The sequence below is a fragment of the Pan paniscus genome, chromosome 2 (assembly GCF_029289425.2).
Source record: "Pan paniscus chromosome 2, NHGRI_mPanPan1-v2.0_pri, whole genome shotgun sequence".
In the NCBI taxonomy this organism is placed as follows: Eukaryota; Metazoa; Chordata; class Mammalia; order Primates; family Hominidae; genus Pan; species Pan paniscus.
The window spans coordinates 43,283,992-43,302,334 of NC_085926.1; the positions used below are offsets into that span (position 1 = coordinate 43,283,992).

General features: G+C 41.9%; 1 protein-coding gene across 6 annotated transcripts in view; it reads left to right on the forward strand.

The window, feature by feature from the left end:
• Positions 1-17,418, forward strand: part of SNRK (SNF related kinase) — a 64,694-nt gene extending 47,276 nt beyond the window's left edge. For all 6 annotated transcript variants that reach the window (XM_034956229.2, XM_034956233.3, XM_034956230.3 and 3 more), the window contains 3 exons: positions 6,555-6,767; positions 9,618-9,752; positions 13,612-17,418. In XM_034956229.2, the coding sequence (XP_034812120.1) occupies positions 6,555-6,767; positions 9,618-9,752; positions 13,612-14,830 (1,567 nt within the window). In that variant the 3' untranslated portion in view covers positions 14,831-17,418. The remainder of the gene's footprint in view (positions 1-6,554; positions 6,768-9,617; positions 9,753-13,611) is intronic.
• Positions 17,419-18,343: the final 925 nt, after the last annotated feature.

Below are 18,343 nucleotides of genomic sequence, written 5' to 3' on the forward strand. Positions count from 1 at the left end.
TACCCATTATCTAGCTTAAGAAATAGAACAGTTCCTAGTATCTTAGTAGCTGTCTGTGTCTCCCTCCTAGAAGGATTATTTTTAATAATTATTGAGGCTGGGCGCAGTGGCTCACACCTGTAATCCCAGCACTTAAGGAGGCCGAGACAGGCAGATCACAAGATCAGGAGTTCGAGACCAGCCTGATCAACATGGTGAAACCCTGTCTCTACTAAAAATACAAAAATTAGCCGGGCATGGTGGCTGGCGCCTGTAATCCCAGCTACTCAGGAGGCTGAGGCAGGAGAATCACTTGAACCCAGGAGGTGGAGGTTGCAGTGAGCTGAGATCATGCCACTGCACTCCAGCCTGGGCGACAGAGTGAGACTCTGTCTCAAAAAAATAATAATTATTATTGGGGCCAGGCATGGTGGCTCGTTCCTGTAATCTCAGCACTTTGGGAGGCCAAGATGGAAGGATCATTTGTGCCCAGGAGTTCAAGACCAGCCTGGGCAACATAGGGAGGCCCTGTCTCTACTAAACAAACAAGCAAAAAGAAAAATTAGCCAGTTACGGTGGCTCACGCCTGTGGTCTCAGCTACTGGAGAGGCTGAGGTGGGAGGATGGCATGGGCCTAGAGGGTCGAGGATACGGTGAGCTGCGATTGCACCACTGCACTCCAGTCTGGGTGACAGAGTAAGACCCTGTCTCAAAAAAAAAAAAAAAATATTGGGACTATTTAGGTTTTTAAAATTTTTTCCTATTTCAGTTTTGCTAAGCTGTGTTTTTTAAGGGACATGTCTGCTTTATCTAATTTTTCAAATGTATTAACCTCAAGTATTTATATTATCTTTTTTTTTTTTTTGAGATGGAGTCTAGTGGTGTTTCCAGGCTGGAGTGCAGTGGCACAGTCTCGGCTCACTTCAGCCTCCACCTCCTGGGTTCAAGCGATTCTCCTGCTTCAGCCTCCCCGTTAGCTGGGACTAGAGGTGTGTGCCACCGTGCCCAGCTAATGTTTGTATTTTTAGTAAAGGCAAGGTTTTAACATGTTGGCCGGGATGGTCTCAATCTCTTAACCTTGTGATCCGCCTGCCTTGGCCTCCCAAAGTGCTGGGATTACAGGCATGAGCCACCACGCCCAGCCTATAATATCTTTTAGTTATATTTTTTAAGTCTATAAGAAGTGTGGATATATTGTCCTTTTTAATTTCAATAGTGATAATTTGTGCCTTATCTTTTTTTTGTCTTGATCAGTTTTGCCAGAAGTTTGTTATTTTATTAGTCTTTTTCTAAGAACTACCTTTTGCTTTTATTAACAATTATAATTTTTGTTTTATGTTTTATTAATTTTCTTTTCTCTTGTCTGTAGTATTTCGTGCCACTCACTTCCATGGGCTAATTCTGTTCTTTTTCTTTCTGTGGTTGGATACTTAGCTCACAAATTTCCCTTTTCTGTTGTAATAATTTAAGGCTATAAATTGCCTTCTGATACCATTTTAGCTGCATCCCACTAGTTTTGATTTATAGTCCTTTTGTTATTCAGTTCTAATAAGTATTTTCTAGTTTGTGTTGATTTATTTCATGTGTGAGTTGTTTACAGGGGTGTTTTACATTTCCAAATGTATGGCATTTTTCTAATTAGCTTTTTATTGATTTCTAACTTAATTGTGTTGTGGTCCAATAATAATAGCCTCTATGGTACCAGTGTTGTTTTTGTTTTTTTGTTTTTTCAAATTGCTGAGACTTGCTTATGGCCTAGCATAAGGTCTTTTTGTTCTGGAAAATAGTGTATATTTTCCAATTTTGGAATTCTGCATAAATCCTTAAGATCAAGCTTTTTTATTATGCTGTTCAAAATTATTTGCATCCTGTATGAGTTTTTCTTTCTCCTACTGGATCTATCAGTTACTGAGGTATTCTTCCACTGTGATGGTGGATTTGTTTTTTTTCTTGGAGCTCTGTCAGTTTTTGCTTTGAGTGTTTTGAGGTAATGTTATTAGGTGCAAACAAGTTGAAAAGTGTCGTATCTTCCCATTCTATCAATTTGTATCAATGAGGTAATGGCCCTCTTTAGTACTGCTTTTTTGCCTTAAAGTCAGTCTGTGTTGTCTAATTTCAGCCACACCAGTCTTCTGTTGGCTACCATTTGTGTGCTGTATAGTTTTTCTTTCTTTTCTTAAACTTCCCATTGTCCTGGTTTTAAATACATCTTTTTTTTAACAGACTGGAGCCGAGTTTTTCTTTAATCCCATCTGATCATTTTTGTGTTTTAGATGGAGAGTTTATTCCATTTACATTTATTGTAGTCACTGATAGATGTAGATCTATTTATGCCATCTTTTTATATGTTTTATGTTTGTCCTACTTCAGTTTTTTTTTCTTTTTACCCCATTCTTTGGAGTTGATAGAGGATTCCTTTCCTTTCCCTTCCCCTTCATTCTTTCTCTTTTTCTTTCTTCCCTCCCTCCCTTTCCTTCCTCCCTCCCTCCCCCTCCCTCTGCCCTCTGTTTCCTCCCCTCTCTCCTTCCCTCCCTTCTTCCCTTTCCTCCCCTCCTTACCCTCCCTTCACCCTCTCTCCCTTGCTCTCTCCCTCTGTCCGCCTTCCCTCCCTCTCTTTCTTTTCTTAGACAGGGTCTTGCTTTGTTGCCCAGGCTGGAATACAGTGGTAAAATCATACATAGCTCACTGCAGCCTTCAACTCCTGGGCTCAAGTGATTGTCCTGCCTCAGTCTCCTGAGTAGCTAGGACTACAGGTGTGTGCCACCATGCCTGGCTAATATTTAAACTTTTTGTAGAGACCGGGTCTCACTATGTTGCCCAGACTGTTCTTGAACTCATAGTCTCAAGAGATCCTCCAGCCTCTGCCTCCCGAAGTGCTGGGATTATAGACATGAGCTACCACACCCTGCCAAGGTTTTTCTTTTTCCCCTCATTTGACTTTCCCCCTGAATTAGCTAGGAAGTTATAGTCTGTTATTTTAGTGATTTTTCTACCTGTTTTAACACAGATACACATTTTTGTTTGTTTGTTTTGGTTTTGGTTTTGGTTTTTTTTGAGACAGAGTCTCGCTCTGTTGCCCAGGCCGGAGTGCAGTGGTGTGATCTCGGCTTGCTGCAAGCTCTGCCTCCCAGGTTCAAGTGATTCTCCTGCCTCAAGCCTCCCGAGTAGCTGAGACTACAGGCGCCCGCCATCACGCTCGGCTAATTTTTTGTATTTTTAGTAGAGACGGGGTTTCACCGTGTTAGCCAGGGTGGTCTCGATCTCTTGACCTCGTGATCCACCTGCCTGGGCCTCCCAAAGTGCTGGGATTACAGGCATGAGCCACCGCGCCTGGCCAAATATACATGTTTTTATACCTTTTTTTTCTATTATTTTTTGAGGTGGAGTCTCGATCTGTCGCCCAGGCTCGAGTGCAGTGACGCTATCTTGGCTCACCGCAGCCTCCACCTCCCAAGTTCAAGTGATTCTCATGCCTCTGCCTCTGGAGTAGCTGGGATTACAGGCACACGCCACCACATCTGGCTAATTATTTGTATTTTTAGTAGTGATGGGGTTTCGCATTTTGCCCAGGCTGGTCTCGAACTCCTTAGCTCAGGCAGTCCACCCGCCTCAGCCTCCCAAAGTGCTAGGATTACAGGCATGAACCACTGTGCCCAGGGGCCTCATGTTTTTATACTTAATTTAATAAAATTTATAGCTTATTCTTATTTTTTGGAGGGTGTGGGGGGAATGGTCTCACCCTGTCACCCAGGCTGGAATGCCTCAGTGCAATCATGGCTCACTACAGTCTTGACCTCTCAGCCTCCCAAGTAGCTGGGACCACAGGTGCAAGCCACCACACCTGGCTAATTTTATTTAAATTTTTTTGTAGAGATGGTGTATTAGTCCATTTCATACTGCTACAAAGAACTGCTGGGTAATTTATAGAGGAAAGAGATTTAATTGACTTGCAGTTCAGCATGGCTGGAGAGGCCTCAGGAAACACAGTCATGGCAGAAAGTGAAGGGGAAGCAAGGCACCTTCTTCACAAGGCAGCAGGAAGGAAAAGGAACTCAGGAGAAGCTACTGAACACTTATAGAACCATCACTATCACAAGAACAGCATGGGGAAACTGCCCCCATGATTCATTTACCTCCACCTGGTGTCTCCCTTGACACATGGGGATTATGGGGATTATAATTCAAAATTAGATTTGGGTGGGGACACAAAGCCTAATCATATCAGACAACATCTGATATGTTGCCCAGGCTGGTCTGAGACTCCTGGGCTCAAGCAGTCCCTCCGCCTCAGCCTTCCAAAGTGCTGCGATGACGGGTGTGAGCCACTGCGTCTGGCCTCTTTATTCTCTTCTTGAACAACACAAAATCTTTAGAATATTTTAACTACCATCCAATATTTTAATAACTTTTCAAATGCCACAAAGTAGATATGATTATCATTCTACACAGTTAAAAATTTCATATTTACCCAGATGCTTGACAGAAACTGTTTACCCTTCCAAGTGGAATCACACTATCCTGTCAAAATAAAATTGTTTAGAATTTGTTTGGATGAGCATATGTTGGTGATAAGCATTCTCAGTTTTTATTTGGAATGTCTTCATGTTATGTATGCTCCTAAAAGATGGTTTCATTGAGTATAGAATTCTAGATTGATAGTTATTTTCTCTCAGCTCATGGAAGATATTATTCCACTGTTTTCTGGCATCCATTGTTGCTGTTGAGAAGTCAGCTGTCCATCTTATCATCTTCTTGTCTCCACGTAGGTGTCCTGTCTTCACTTAGGCTGCTTTAAGATTTTCTATTTATTGTGCTTAGGATGTGTTAGGCTTAGTGGTTCAAGATTTGTGCTCTTTGATGAATTTTGGAAAATTCTCAGCCATTATCTTTTCAAATACAGTTTCTTCCTCATTTTCTCATTTCCCTCACTCTGTCCTCTTCTTTTTATAAAATTGTTTTGTATTTCCTATTGCAGTCTATTGATAGTTATTTCCTTAATTTTATCTTACATTAATTTTGTGTCTTTTTAAATTTTATTGATTTTGTTTTTAGTTACAGTGATTATTTTTCATTTTTAGAAGCCCTATTTAGTTTTTTCTCAACTGCCTAGTAATTTTATGTATAGTAGCTTTATTTATAGTATAAAGTATCATCTTTAGTTCCCTGGCTATAATTTTCAAGATTCTCTTTCATGTCTTAAACATATTTAACACAGTTACATTTTACATCTGAAAATTTCAGTATCTGAAGTATTCGCATTCTGATTTTGCTTGTGTTTCCTAGGTCTTGCTGTTGGTACCTTGTTTCTTTTTTGTTTTTGACTGATATTCTTTGTAATATTTGGAGAATTATTTGAGGCTGGTTTTAAGTTACATTCCTACAGGAAGGGTTGGTGTATTTACTTCTCTACTAGTTGCCTAGGAGTGCTTCCAGCTGAAAGCACTATAAATTAACTTCTGTGTACCACACAGATATCATTAGTTTGGAACACAGACTTGTGTGAGGACCAGCTTGTAGTTAGAAGTTCTAAGTTGTTTCTCATTTTTCATTTATCCTCACACTGAAGCTGGAGTCCTAGCTCTTTGCAAGGGCTCTAGTTGTACTGTCTACCTTCAGTAGGCCTTACACATTATATTCTGTTATATGCACCCAACATAGCTTGTAAAGCTGAAGCAGAAACAGGCCAAAGGCCAGCTTTGTCATTCATTTCATAAGGGTTCTGCTTTTACTTCATTTTTAGTTGCTGAGTGTTACTTATTTATTCTGCTAAAATGGTGCCTTTAAATAAAATAGTTTCCTAAAAATACGTTACATGGGCCGGGTGCGGTGGCTCATGCCTGTAATCCCAGCACTTTGGGAGGCCGAGGTGGGCGGATCACTAGGTCAGGAGATCGAGACCATCCTGGCCAACATAGTGAAACCCCGTCTCTACCAAAAATACAAAACTTAGCTGGGTGTGGTGGCACGTGCCTGTAGTCCCAGCTACTCAGGAGGCTGAGGCAGGAAAATTGCTTGAACCCAGGAGTTAGAGGTTGCAGTGGGCCAAGGTTGCACCACTGCACTCCAGCTTGGCAATGGAGTGGGACTCCATTTCCAAAAAAAAAAAAAAAAAAATATATATATATATATATATATATATATATATATATATATATATATATATGTTACATGGTATTTTAGTTGTTTTCATCAGAAGCATCATTCATTTTTTTCTGAAACAGAAGTGGGCTTGTATACTTTATTCTGTATGTCATTGCTGATCCTTGAATTTAATTCTGGTATGTCACTAAGCCAGCAGTTAATTCAAGAACAGATGGTGATACCTATAGTTAATTCTAGATGATAGGGAGCTCTTATTTGTGCATTTGGCTTATCAGTGTACCTGGAGGTTGTGATTTTTTATTTTATGACTGCAGTGGCACTAAATTTTTATTATTCCCATCTGCCCCACTGCCACCACTAGTGCACCTAATTTAATTGATGGTATAGGAAATCATTTTTGTTAATAAAATGATCCATCATTACTGATCCTTGCAAGCAGTTTGCTTTAACAATGGACTTACCTTCCTTTCCAGCCTAATCACACGGATGCTACAGAGAGATCCCAAGAGAAGGGCTTCTTTAGAAGAGATTGAAAATCATCCTTGGCTTCAGGGAGTGGACCCTTCACCAGCTACAAAGTATAACATTCCCCTTGTGTCATACAAAAATCTCTCGGAAGAGGAGCACAACAGCATCATTCAGCGCATGGTGCTTGGGGACATAGCGGATCGAGACGCCATTGTAGAGTACGTCAATGCCCGTCAGTACAGAGGGCCACAGGTTTAGGATTCTTGGAATGGGCTCTCTCTACTTAACACAGCCTTTGGACACCTGTGTAATAGATAAGAGTTCCCAGTTGGCAAGAGTTGTGTCATTTATCTCTAAAGTTCTTGGCCCAGGGCCTGACACAGGTTTTTTTTTGGTGTTTTGGTTTTTATGCTAGTGAACAAGTAAGCCATTGCTGGGTGGTTTCAGTGAGTGCTGTGGCCTTTTCCCCTTTCTATAGGGGTGGAATGAAACAGCTTGTTTTGTATCCCAGTATGTACCTTATCTGTGGCACTATTCTCATTCCTCTGTCTCCTTCCGGTCCCCACAGTGATAGGGAGAACAGTACCACCTGCCTAGAGTCCTCTAAATCAGGAGTTGGTAAATGCTGCTGGCCACACATTTTTATAAGTGAAGTTTTATTGGGCCACAGCCATGCCCATTCATTTAAGTATTGTCAGTGGTTGCACTGTGCTATAATGGCAGAGTGGTTGTGGGAGAGACCACTTGGCCTACAAAGCCTGAAATATTTATTATCTGGCCCTTGAGAGCCCCTGCTGCAGCCACCTGGAGCCTGCGAGTTATACAAGTTGTTAATTACATCCTTTAAAACCAAAGCCAGTTGTTTTTTTGTTTTTGTTTTTTTTTTTTTTTGAGATGGAGTCTCGCTCTGTCGCCCAGGCTGGAGTGCAGTGGCACAATCTTGGCTCACTGCAAGCTCCGCCTCCCGGGTTCACGCCATTCTCCTGCCTCAGCCTCCCAAGTAGCTGGGACTACAGGTGCCTGCAACCACGCCCGGCTAATTTTTTCTATTTTTTAGTAGAGACGGAGTTTCACTGTGTTAGCCAGGATGGTCTCGATCTCCTGACCTCGTGATCCGCCCGCCATGGCCTCCCAAAGTGCTGGTATTACAGGCGTGAGCCACTGTGCCCAGCCCCAAAGCCAGATTTTAATAAACAGTTTGGAATCAAAGATAATACAGAGGAAAGAGGCATTTGCTTTTTTCTGATAATGATTAATTTCTATAAGAGGTCCTGACTGTAAAAACAAGGAATATTTCCACAAATTAAAGGTCAGAAGTTATTTAATGTGTTGAATGAAACAGTTGGGTATGTTCGAAAGAGAGTATGCTCTAGGAGGCAAAAAAGGGGCTCCCATCAGGAGGGCCCTTTCAGGATTTGATCCAGTTCCCTGACTTCGGGGAAGAGAAGCCTGTTGGCTGGACCTGCAGACTCCTGCTGTGTGTCTTCGTGCCACACACATGCCCACTGGGAGGCTCTGATCCCTGAGAAGGGCAGTGTCTGTATAAAGGACACTTTAGAGTGTTTTACATTACTGGAAAGAAAGGTTTATAAAAATAAACCCAGGTTCTTAATTTTGGTTTAAGCACAATTTTCTATAAGTTTCCAAATGTATTATGGTTCTTTACAGTATTGACTCACAGCTGCTTAAATGATCTAAACATGTGGTGGAGACGGGACACTTGCTGTTTCTGCTAAAGACACTGACTTTTGGAATGTGTAGAAAATGATTTTTCACTTTTGAGTGGGTAAAAGGCTGTTTGTATCTCTCTGAATTGGCCTTACGTTCTTAGCTTAAATAAATACATATATACATGTAGTAATGTCATCTAGAACTACTTAATATAAATTCAATTATAAATCCAAAAGGTAGTGCAATTTAAATGGTTCAGGTGACTCCAGTTTGCCAGTTTGTTGGTTTCCCGATAGCTGGGTGAGCGTCTTGCTGTCCTCTCAGCTAGCGTCACTCCGTGCTTGCTGCTCACATCATGAGAAGCTGCTTGTTCTGAGGGTGACTCCTCAGTTCCAACACACACCTTTCTCTCACAATACATTTCCAAACCCAAGCCAACTCCTGTATTTAGTACTTTGCTGAAGAAACTAATAAGTCATTCTACCCTTGAATTTCACCTTGGACACTTCCTTTGGAATCTCATGCCTCAGCCTGCCCTGCCCCCATTAGTTGTGACCCCAGTGTACATTTTGAAAAATGGTGTCTCTTGCTTCTTTCCTAAGTGTTCATTGTGTGAGTATTTTCAGTAACTACAGAAAGTTTCTGAAAACGTAGTTACGTATTTCCTGGCCTTGTGGAATCCGCCAAAGCCAAAGCACGCTCCTAGTATGTATGTCCTGTGACAGGTCAGCTACAAGAGAGTGGGCAGGGCTGTGGGCCTTGGTGGGCCTTGTGTCCCAGCACCGTGTCTAGCCAGACTAGGTACTCGGTGAACATTACTTTTTAAATGGATCAATGACTACATTGATTTTATTCAAAGCAATTGATGGTGACATGCTTTCAATTTCTTTAATAATTCTGTAGTGCCTAAATTGCCAGTAAATGCAGAGGGAGTATGAAAATAAAAACATTTGCTAAGTTTTCTGACTGATATTAGTACTTCAGTGCACATTCATGTAACACAGACTTCGTCTTCATGTACTTCTAGTGGAAGCAAGTAAGCCACCTGAACAAATACAAACACTGTACACACAAATTCAAATTTTGAATAATGCGTGCACTCATTATCTTATGTGTCTAAAACTGACGTCTAACTCAGCTGCTGTTGGCATTTTGGATTTTTCTCTCATTTACAAAAAATCTTCATAAAAATATGAACATTTTTATGCAGTTGTTCTTAGAACTTTGAGTGACCTAAATAACTACTAGTTTGGTTTTTTTCTGGTTTGCATTTTTTGCATAATTTTAAAGATTCCAGCCATTGAATTTAACTTGCTTGTACTTTTAAAAATCAATTCTGCTTCTTGTAAAAAACCTCCTGATATGGCTGACGTTTGCTCTCACCTTGTTTTCCTCAGAGCCCTGGAAACCAACAGGTATAACCATATCACAGCCACATACTTCCTGCTGGCTGAAAGGATCCTGAGAGAAAAGCAAGAGAAAGAAATACAGACCAGATCTGCAAGCCCGAGCAATATCAAGGCCCAGTTTAGGTGAGAAAAAAATCTTCACTGATTTTAGTAAGTTTAACATTTTGAAATAGTGAACTTTTTTTTTTTTTTAATGCTTCCTAACTCTTTGGGGCAAGAGAGTACAAACAGTGATGACGGCCTCATTGGAGAGGCCACACACGGGCTCTTCAGGTGTACATGAGGGTCTGGGTTCCCTCGTCACCAGGGATGCCGTCCCCTCCTGGGCTCAGTGGGGACCGGGGCTGTGTCTGTTGGCATGGTCAGGAAAACATGTTTGGAGAAGCAGCCTCAAGCCAGAGTGTCTTGCTATTTTCATTAAATTCTTCCAAATCCAACATGTATTAATCTGTTATTTTCTTTAGTTTTTCATTCTAGGAACAAGGCTGAATTTTCCCTCAGTTATTTGAAGTAATTTTTAAAATTAAATAGAGTATTGCTATGCCACAGTGTTCTCTCAGGATTTCCGGGATTGGATAGTCACATTAGCTAGTTGATTTCTTAGCTGCTTGACCTTGGGAGGTTGCTTAACCTCTCTATGACTTAGCTACCCGATCTGTAAAACAAAAGTAACAATGCTGTTTACCTCATGGGGTTGTGGAGAGGAATGATGAATTAATATATGTAAAGCACTTAGAACCAGGGCTTTGTGTGTTTGCCATCACTGCTGGGAATATTTTACCACCATTGTCTTCAATAAAGTCATGAACGTGCTGCTCCCCAAGCCTTTTCTAACCCCCTCTCTCCTCCTCGTCCTCTCCCCCAGCCTTCTCACTTTGCTTTTCTGCCAGAGTAACTTTCCACTTAAAATCAAAGCATGGAAAGGGCTTACTTTTTTCATTATCATCATGAAATTTATTTCGAGTTTATGCACTCAGATAAAGTAACCCATGGAACTGTAGTTCGAAAACAGAAGAGTGCTGCTGATTCTGAGTAAATCTGTGTGTACCTCCAAGTATTTATGAATATATGTGTGTGAATATTATTGTGAATAATAATATTATGATTGTAAAAGATTAAGAAAGCCATTTCGATTTTAAGTTACTTGCAGTTGGCTCGCCATGTGAACTTTGTTGCTTGGGTGGAGTGGCAGAGTAGGGGGAGGAAAACATTCCCAGCTTGCCAAACAGTAAAGATTTAGAAGTCTAGTTTAACTAGAACATGAATTTAGTAACTTTATTCATATCTTGGATGCATTCCTCTGTAATAAAAACTAGGCACACTGTCTAGTGTCTGCTTAGAAGAGGACTGAACCCAGGGAGTGAGGAGATTCTTGGGGATGAGATAAACCAGAGACTGATGCTCAGAGGTTACGGTCAACCTAGTCCTGACCTAAGCTCCCTGGCAAGAAAGAGTAACCCCAAGGCAGATCATCACTACTCGCCAGGTGCACCGAGACTGGAGCTACCACCAGGCTTCTGGAAGAGAATATTTAGATTTGAACTCTCTTCTATTCAGTGAAACATACCAGAACTCAGTCTAAAGCTGATTGTATATGTGAGACCAACATTAGCTATAAAGAAATAGTAGGCCAGGCACAGTGGTTCAACCCTTTGGGAGGCCAAGGTGGGAAGATTCTTTGAGCCCAGGAGTTCATGACTAGCCTGGGCAACATAGACCCTGTCTCTATAAAAATTAAAAATAAAAAAAATTTAAAAATACCAGAGCTTTCTGAACTGTTTTCCTTTTGCTGTCATGGAGACTCTGAAGTGGAGAAGCTATGAGCACCTTTTTTTCTATGGCACAGGGCCCACTGGCAGTGGCAGTGTCTCCTGACGTGCCTTCTCTTTGTTGTCACTGTAACGTTATTGACAAGACCCTGGACCTCCCTTGGTTCCATTGCTGGGTATGCCTTGTGGTCAGAATGACCTAGGAGGTAGAAACCTGGACTGAGTCAGGAGACTGTATTTAAAATGGCAACTAGCTGGGCAGGGATGGAGGAAGAAGGGTCAGACCAGTGAGAGCCACAGCCACAGAGAAAAGATACATGCTCTGTGGCCAGTGGGTAGTCTGGAAGAATTTGTGACAGGCCGGTTGAGATGGGTGGTTAACAGGAGACTGATATCCAGTCTCCTAGCCGGGCTGGGTGTCTTCACAAGCAGTTTGGTAGGCAGAAAGAAACAGGGATTTGGCCTGCAGGTTCTGGAGTCCAGGGGCAGGGTCCTAGACCTGGAATTGAGGGAGAACACAGGGACTCCACTAGAGAATGAAGTCCCAGATGCCATCTCAAGAATGTAGGTATAAGATGTGGCTTAGCTGAAAGGAGTGGTGTTGGTACAGATAGGATCCTGCAGCAGTGAGGCGGTGTGGTATTGGGAGTTGTCAAATCAAGTAGCTGAAGGTTTCTTAAATTCTAGAACAGATTCTGTTTCAGATATAGTAGCACTAACTTTGTTAAAAATATGAATAATTGTAGGGCTGCCCCAGTACATTCGTATGGAAGAACATGAGGTCTGAGAGAAGGGCCTAGGCATTTAGAATTATTTCTAATTGAGAACTCTTATGACTGACTGTGTCCGGGGCCTGTCTGCAGACTCCGGAGACTCTTCCTCCAGCCTGCCCTGTAGAGCCGAGGACAGCACTGTTGGAACTCTCTAGGGAGGAGCCAGATAGCAGGGTAGGCATCTCATAGACTGCACCCAGATAGTTCTGGAATGGAAAACCAAGAAGTTAACCCATAAGCAGGACGTGGCCACACAGTGTTAGTCATTGTTCGGTTATGACCACTTCAGAGAATACTGCTTCTTAGCCTCAAATTTAAATTTTTTTTTAACGACAGGTTTATTTCATTAAAGGGGAACCTGTGCAAAACAAAAGAAAACTTGCACATAGCAAGTCTAGTAGATATTCCACATACAGTGGCCACTGGTAAAATTTTGTTCCTGCTTTATTATTATAACTATATGACTATCCCCCCCTGGGGAGAGAGGATAGTTGACAGTTCAGAGACGTTTATTCAGAATAGCAGCTAGAGAGCCTCATTTAAAAAATTCATCTTCTTTGGGTACCAAGCAGTATTCTTGTTACTTTGGCAACTCCAGCTCCAGGTTGGGAGATAAAATGAAAGTTTAAATAATGGTGAATTTTGTTATTCACTACTCTTGTATGGGCATTAAAAAATATACTTATTTAAGGCTGGCACGGTGGTGTGCGCCTATAGTCCCAGCTATTCGAGAGGCTGAAGTGGGAGGGTTGCTTGATATCCCAGGGGGTCAAGGCTGTAGTGAGCTGCATTCATGCCCTTGCACTCCAGCCTGAATAACAAAGAGTGAGACCCTGTCTCAAAAGCCAGATATTTATATTTAACTTAGTGAGTTTTTTTTAATTGGAGAGGAGATTTTTATATGTTTTTGTATGATGTATACGTGTTAATAACTTTTTTAAAATTCAGATCCATTAAACTGTTTCCATTTCATTTTATAAACACCAAGTTCTTACCCCATGGTAAAATCAGGAGCCCTGGAAATTTCAGGTGAATTTTATTTGTAGTAATATACCTTTATGTGATCTAAGAACCAAAGAAACAAGACGTGGTGTTTAGGTTTTGCTTTGCCAATAACCTCCATGGGCTTCTAAAAAATGTTTAGTTATAAAGCTTTTGTATAGAAAAGATGGAGTAGCTCTTTGCCCTATTTTCTTTTCTGACACCTGTGATGAAGTTTTCACTTGGCCAATAAGCCACAAACTGAACCATGTTTCAAAACCACATTTGCCCTTCTGGTGGCCTTGCTGATGTTTACAGGATGTTGAATGGGTTTGCAAGGCTGCTGCTTTTTTCTTTAAGTCTGTAGATTTTGTCCCAGTAAGTTCAATGTGATGTACTTTACTATCATCTGCATAATGATTATACGGCTTTTTTCCCCCCAATCTATCTGTTACATAGGCAGTCATGGCCAACCAAAATTGATGTACCCCAGGACCTTGAGGATGACCTCACGGCCACTCCTTTGTCCCACACGACTGTCCCTCAGTCTCCTGCTCGGGCTGCTGACAGTGTCCTCAATGGCCACAGGAGCAAAGGCCTGTGTGACTCAGCTAAGAAAGATGACCTCCCTGAGTTGGCTGGACCAGCACTCTCTACGGTGCCACCCGCAAGCTTAAAACCCACAGCCAGTGGGCGGAAGTGTCTGTTCAGGGTGGAAGAAGATGAAGAGGAAGATGAGGAGGACAAGAAACCCATGTCTCTCTCAACACAAGTGGTTTTGCGCCGGAAGCCATCTGTAACCAACCGCCTGACATCCAGGAAGAGTGCGCCCGTCCTCAACCAGATCTTTGAGGAAGGGGAGTCTGATGATGAGTTTGACATGGATGAGAATCTGCCTCCCAAGTTGAGCAGGTTAAAGATGAATATAGCTTCTCCAGGTACAGTTCACAAACGCTACCACCGGAGGAAAAGTCAGGGCCGGGGCTCCAGCTGCAGTAGTTCGGAGACCAGTGATGATGATTCTGAAAGCCGGCGGCGGCTCGATAAAGATAGCGGGTTCACCTACTCCTGGCACCGACGGGATAGCAGCGAGGGGCCCCCTGGCAGTGAGGGGGATGGCGGGGGCCAGAGCAAGCCGAGCAATGCCAGTGGAGGGGTGGACAAGGCCAGCCCCAGTGAGAACAATGCTGGTGGGGGCAGCCCCTCCAGCGGCTCGGGTGGCAACCCCACCAATACATCGGGTACCACACGCCGCTGTGCCGGCCCCAGCAACTCCATGCAGCTGGCCTCTCGCAGTGCTGGGGAGCTCGTTGAGAGCCTCAAACTCATGAGCCTCTGCCTCGGCTCCCAGCTTCATGGGAGCACCAAGTACATTATTGATCCACAGAATGGCTTGTCATTTTCCAGTGTGAAAGTCCAAGAGAAATCTACATGGAAAATGTGCATTAGCTCCACAGGGAATGCAGGGCAGGCCCCTGCAGTGGGCGGCATAAAGTTTTTCTCTGACCACATGGCAGATACCACCACTGAATTGGAACGGATAAAGAGCAAGAACCTGAAAAATAACGTGCTGCAGCTACCTCTGTGCGAAAAGACCATCTCTGTGAACATCCAGCGGAACCCTAAGGAGGGGCTGCTGTGTGCATCCAGCCCAGCCAGCTGTTGCCATGTCATCTGACTGTGGCCCCATCTGGCCGCTAGCACGCTTCCTGCTCAGAGCAGTGAAGACCGGCTCACTTCACTGTTCCATTTGGTTTTACTATTTTAAAGTGGGCGTTAGGAGCAATTATTTATTACCTTTCCATTTGTTCGCCTGATGATGTGACAATGCATGGTCTTTGTGCATGCTGCTAGACACTTTTCTTTCCCAGCCGAAAAGCCTATTATGTAATTTTTACATTCATAATTTTAATGTGGATGATCAGGATTAAATCAAGATGTATATCTGGAACCTCTTATAAATGGAGCACTTAGAAATTTGATGTTCTGCACTTAACCTAGAGAGAGAAAAAATGCTTTTCTTTGTGAAAAATCTGAATTCCTGTCCTGACCTTCTGTGATGTGGAAACTCTAGGCTCTGAGACACACTCTCTGGTGTCTGAGACAGAACCAAAGCAATAACGTTGTGATGCCCACAGGCCTGGAGCCAGCTAGCGACCTTGTGCCGCCCAGCTGTCCATGGCCTGTGCAGAGCAGAGGACAGTGAGCGTCTGCACTGAGAACCTTAAACCACAGTTGAACATACCCACACCTGTTTGTCTTAAGCTATAGTGTAAAAACAAAGTTTGGGCTCTGAAAATTTAACTGAAAAAGATTTCCTTGTTTTTGTAATAGGTGAGATAAAGTACTTAGATTTATAAGGCAGCTTCCCCTGTAGTGATAAATTACAAGCAGACAATCTTATTTTGTAATGTGATGAAGTGATGATGTCTTAACTCTACTTAGAGAGTGTATGTCTGTCTAACAGAACAAAAAGATGCTCTGTGTAAATTCCTTCCTGTAGGGCACACTGCAGGATTTCCATGTAGATAGAAGAACTATAGGGCCTAGTACAGAAGGTGCACACAAATGTTGGCAAAGTCAAAACCCCATGAATTAAAACCTACTGGAATTTGGTTTTTAGGAGTTTGGTAATTAGATTATCTCTTTTGTTATTTTCATTCAGTTATATCCTTTGGCTCAGCTAGCTTTGAAATTGGCTGATGAAAAAATATACATAAAAGGGTAAAATTCACACATACAGCAAACAAAAATGCACAAAGCCTGCTTCGTAACTTTTTTTTCTGGAATTGTTTTTCACTTTGCCTTTTTCTGCCAAAACAATAATCAAAGAACTCTTGCTTTAACCTATTCCTGTACAAAGACTGTTTTTGACCAGATAATCATCTGTTGTGGCATTCTATCTTGTAGGACACTGTATATTGCAAATTGCTGATTATGGAAGGGGCCAGTTGCTGTTTTTTCATGCAGTGCCCTGGGAGTCTTAAAAGCAGTGCTTAGCAACATTGGTGATAGCATGTGTCTGGGACCCAGGGCCCTTCCCCACTCTTCAGCCCCGAGTCATGTCTCTGAGGTGACGGACTGAGACGCATCTGGTCCTGTAATTCAGAGAGTGGGCACATCACCAAAGAACTGCATTGCTGTGGTCACTGTTTCTTCAAGTACACACTGACTCTGCTACTTTAGGATAAATATATTTTACTCAGAACTCTGAATTTCACAGTATACTTACTAAACTAAGTAAAAATGATACTTAAAATACTTATTTTACTTTCTAGACCTAGGCTAGATGTTTTAAGCTACAGCTCTAGTTCATTGTGATATTTATAATTTGAAAGCTATGAGAATAGATGTGTGGGTGAAGCCATAGAACATATTTGCTTGAAATTCTTGAGCAGGGATCTTATAAAGGGCCAGAAATAAGATGTGTGGTTCACATAGATAGTGAGCGTAACATCTGTATTAAACATAGGAGAGAAGTTTATAAAGGGCATTGGCAATAAACTCTTTGTTGCAGCTGTTTTCCAAGCAGTGTAAATACTTTTTCCTGTGATTATGTATAGCCTTGGAATGGCACCTTTTAACTAACCCATATGTGTTTGGTTTCAATGGTTTTTTATATTCAGATGTATATATGGTGCTCACTTTAGGATCAGCAGTGTTGACCATTTATGCTGCATAGCTGTATTATAGCCTTATTAGTTGTGTGGTTGACCCTTGGGGTATACAAATGTCAGTCTGAGTGGTGTCTTACTCCTTTGTTTATAAGTGAATGATTGTGCATGTTTTGTATGTCATAGTATGTCGTCACATAAAAGGGAGGGAGCGAAAAACCATTACATTAAGATAATATTGGACCAAACTACTTACTTGCTCTAAACAGTTACTTGTACCCCTTAACCTGTCTTCAAAAGTTGCATATAGTTACAGTAGTGTATAAATTAAATATTGTGGAAAAACAGTTAGTCTTGTATTTTTCTGTATGTGTGTATATATATAATTATGTACTTCTGGCAATTCTATCTGTATTTAAAGATGTGACAATCTTGACACCAATTTTAAGAATAGCTGTGAGACGGAATTAAAGATAATCCCTACCAAGTGAAAATTGATGTGTGTTAAGAGGGTACAGAATTATCAACTGATTTGGTCAGTTGCTTCCAATGCTGGTTGATTTCCCTCATTGTGTAAACATTGACAGGTATGTGACAAATGGGAAAAAAAATCCAAATAATAAAGTGACATATTGGTGTTCAGCAATATAAACCGTGTCCTGTGTTGTATTGCTTCTCATGAGTGCAGCTTTGTGTGATCCCACCACAGTTAAACCCAGCCTTCTCCATGCCCTGTGCCTGCACCACCAGATTTGGCTGAAAAAGTACAGTCATTATTATGTTTAAACTCATGGCTACAAATCAGAGGTGGGGCCAGGGTGCCCATTAAGTATACTTACTTTATTTCTCTATTTCATCTCCTTTCCTCACTCTGCTGGTCACCATGCTGCCTAATTGAATAAAGGGAAGCAATGAGAACTGCCACAAGTTCCCACCTCTGCCTTCCTCCCTTCCTTCGTACACATTCACATGCTCTGCCCTTCCTCCTGTTACTGTGATTCCAGTAACAAGGTCAGCTACTCTTACTCAGTTCTCACAACCATTACCATAATTGACTTTTACAACCACCCCCGCCAAAGAAATCTTGTGCCCTTTGGCATACTTTACCTTGTCCGCAACTCCCTTTACTCCAGCCTCATGCAACCACTTCCTGTGATCAATTTTCAATCCCATGTTAGAATTTGATGAATTGCTCACTTTCTTCCTTATGAACTTCCCATCTTTCAGTATCTCACTTCTGCCTTGCTGCTCTTCAGGTCCACTGGTCCTTCCTCATTCTTCCAACCTCTAAATTTGGAATGTCCCAATGTTCAATTCTGGACCCCTGCTCTATCTGCAGTGACTCCTGATCTCAGTTAGTCTAGTATCTATATGCTGATAGAAGCCCAAAATATATTTAGCCCACATACCCTGGGAACACTGGATTTCAACTATCTATTTGACTTTTCTACTTGGATGTGTCTGTGTGTCTACAGCATCTCAATTTTTACAAGTTCAAAACCCCTAATCTTTCCCCTCAAATCCTTTTACTAGCGCACGCATCTTAATAAATATCAACTCCTAGCCTTCAATAGTTT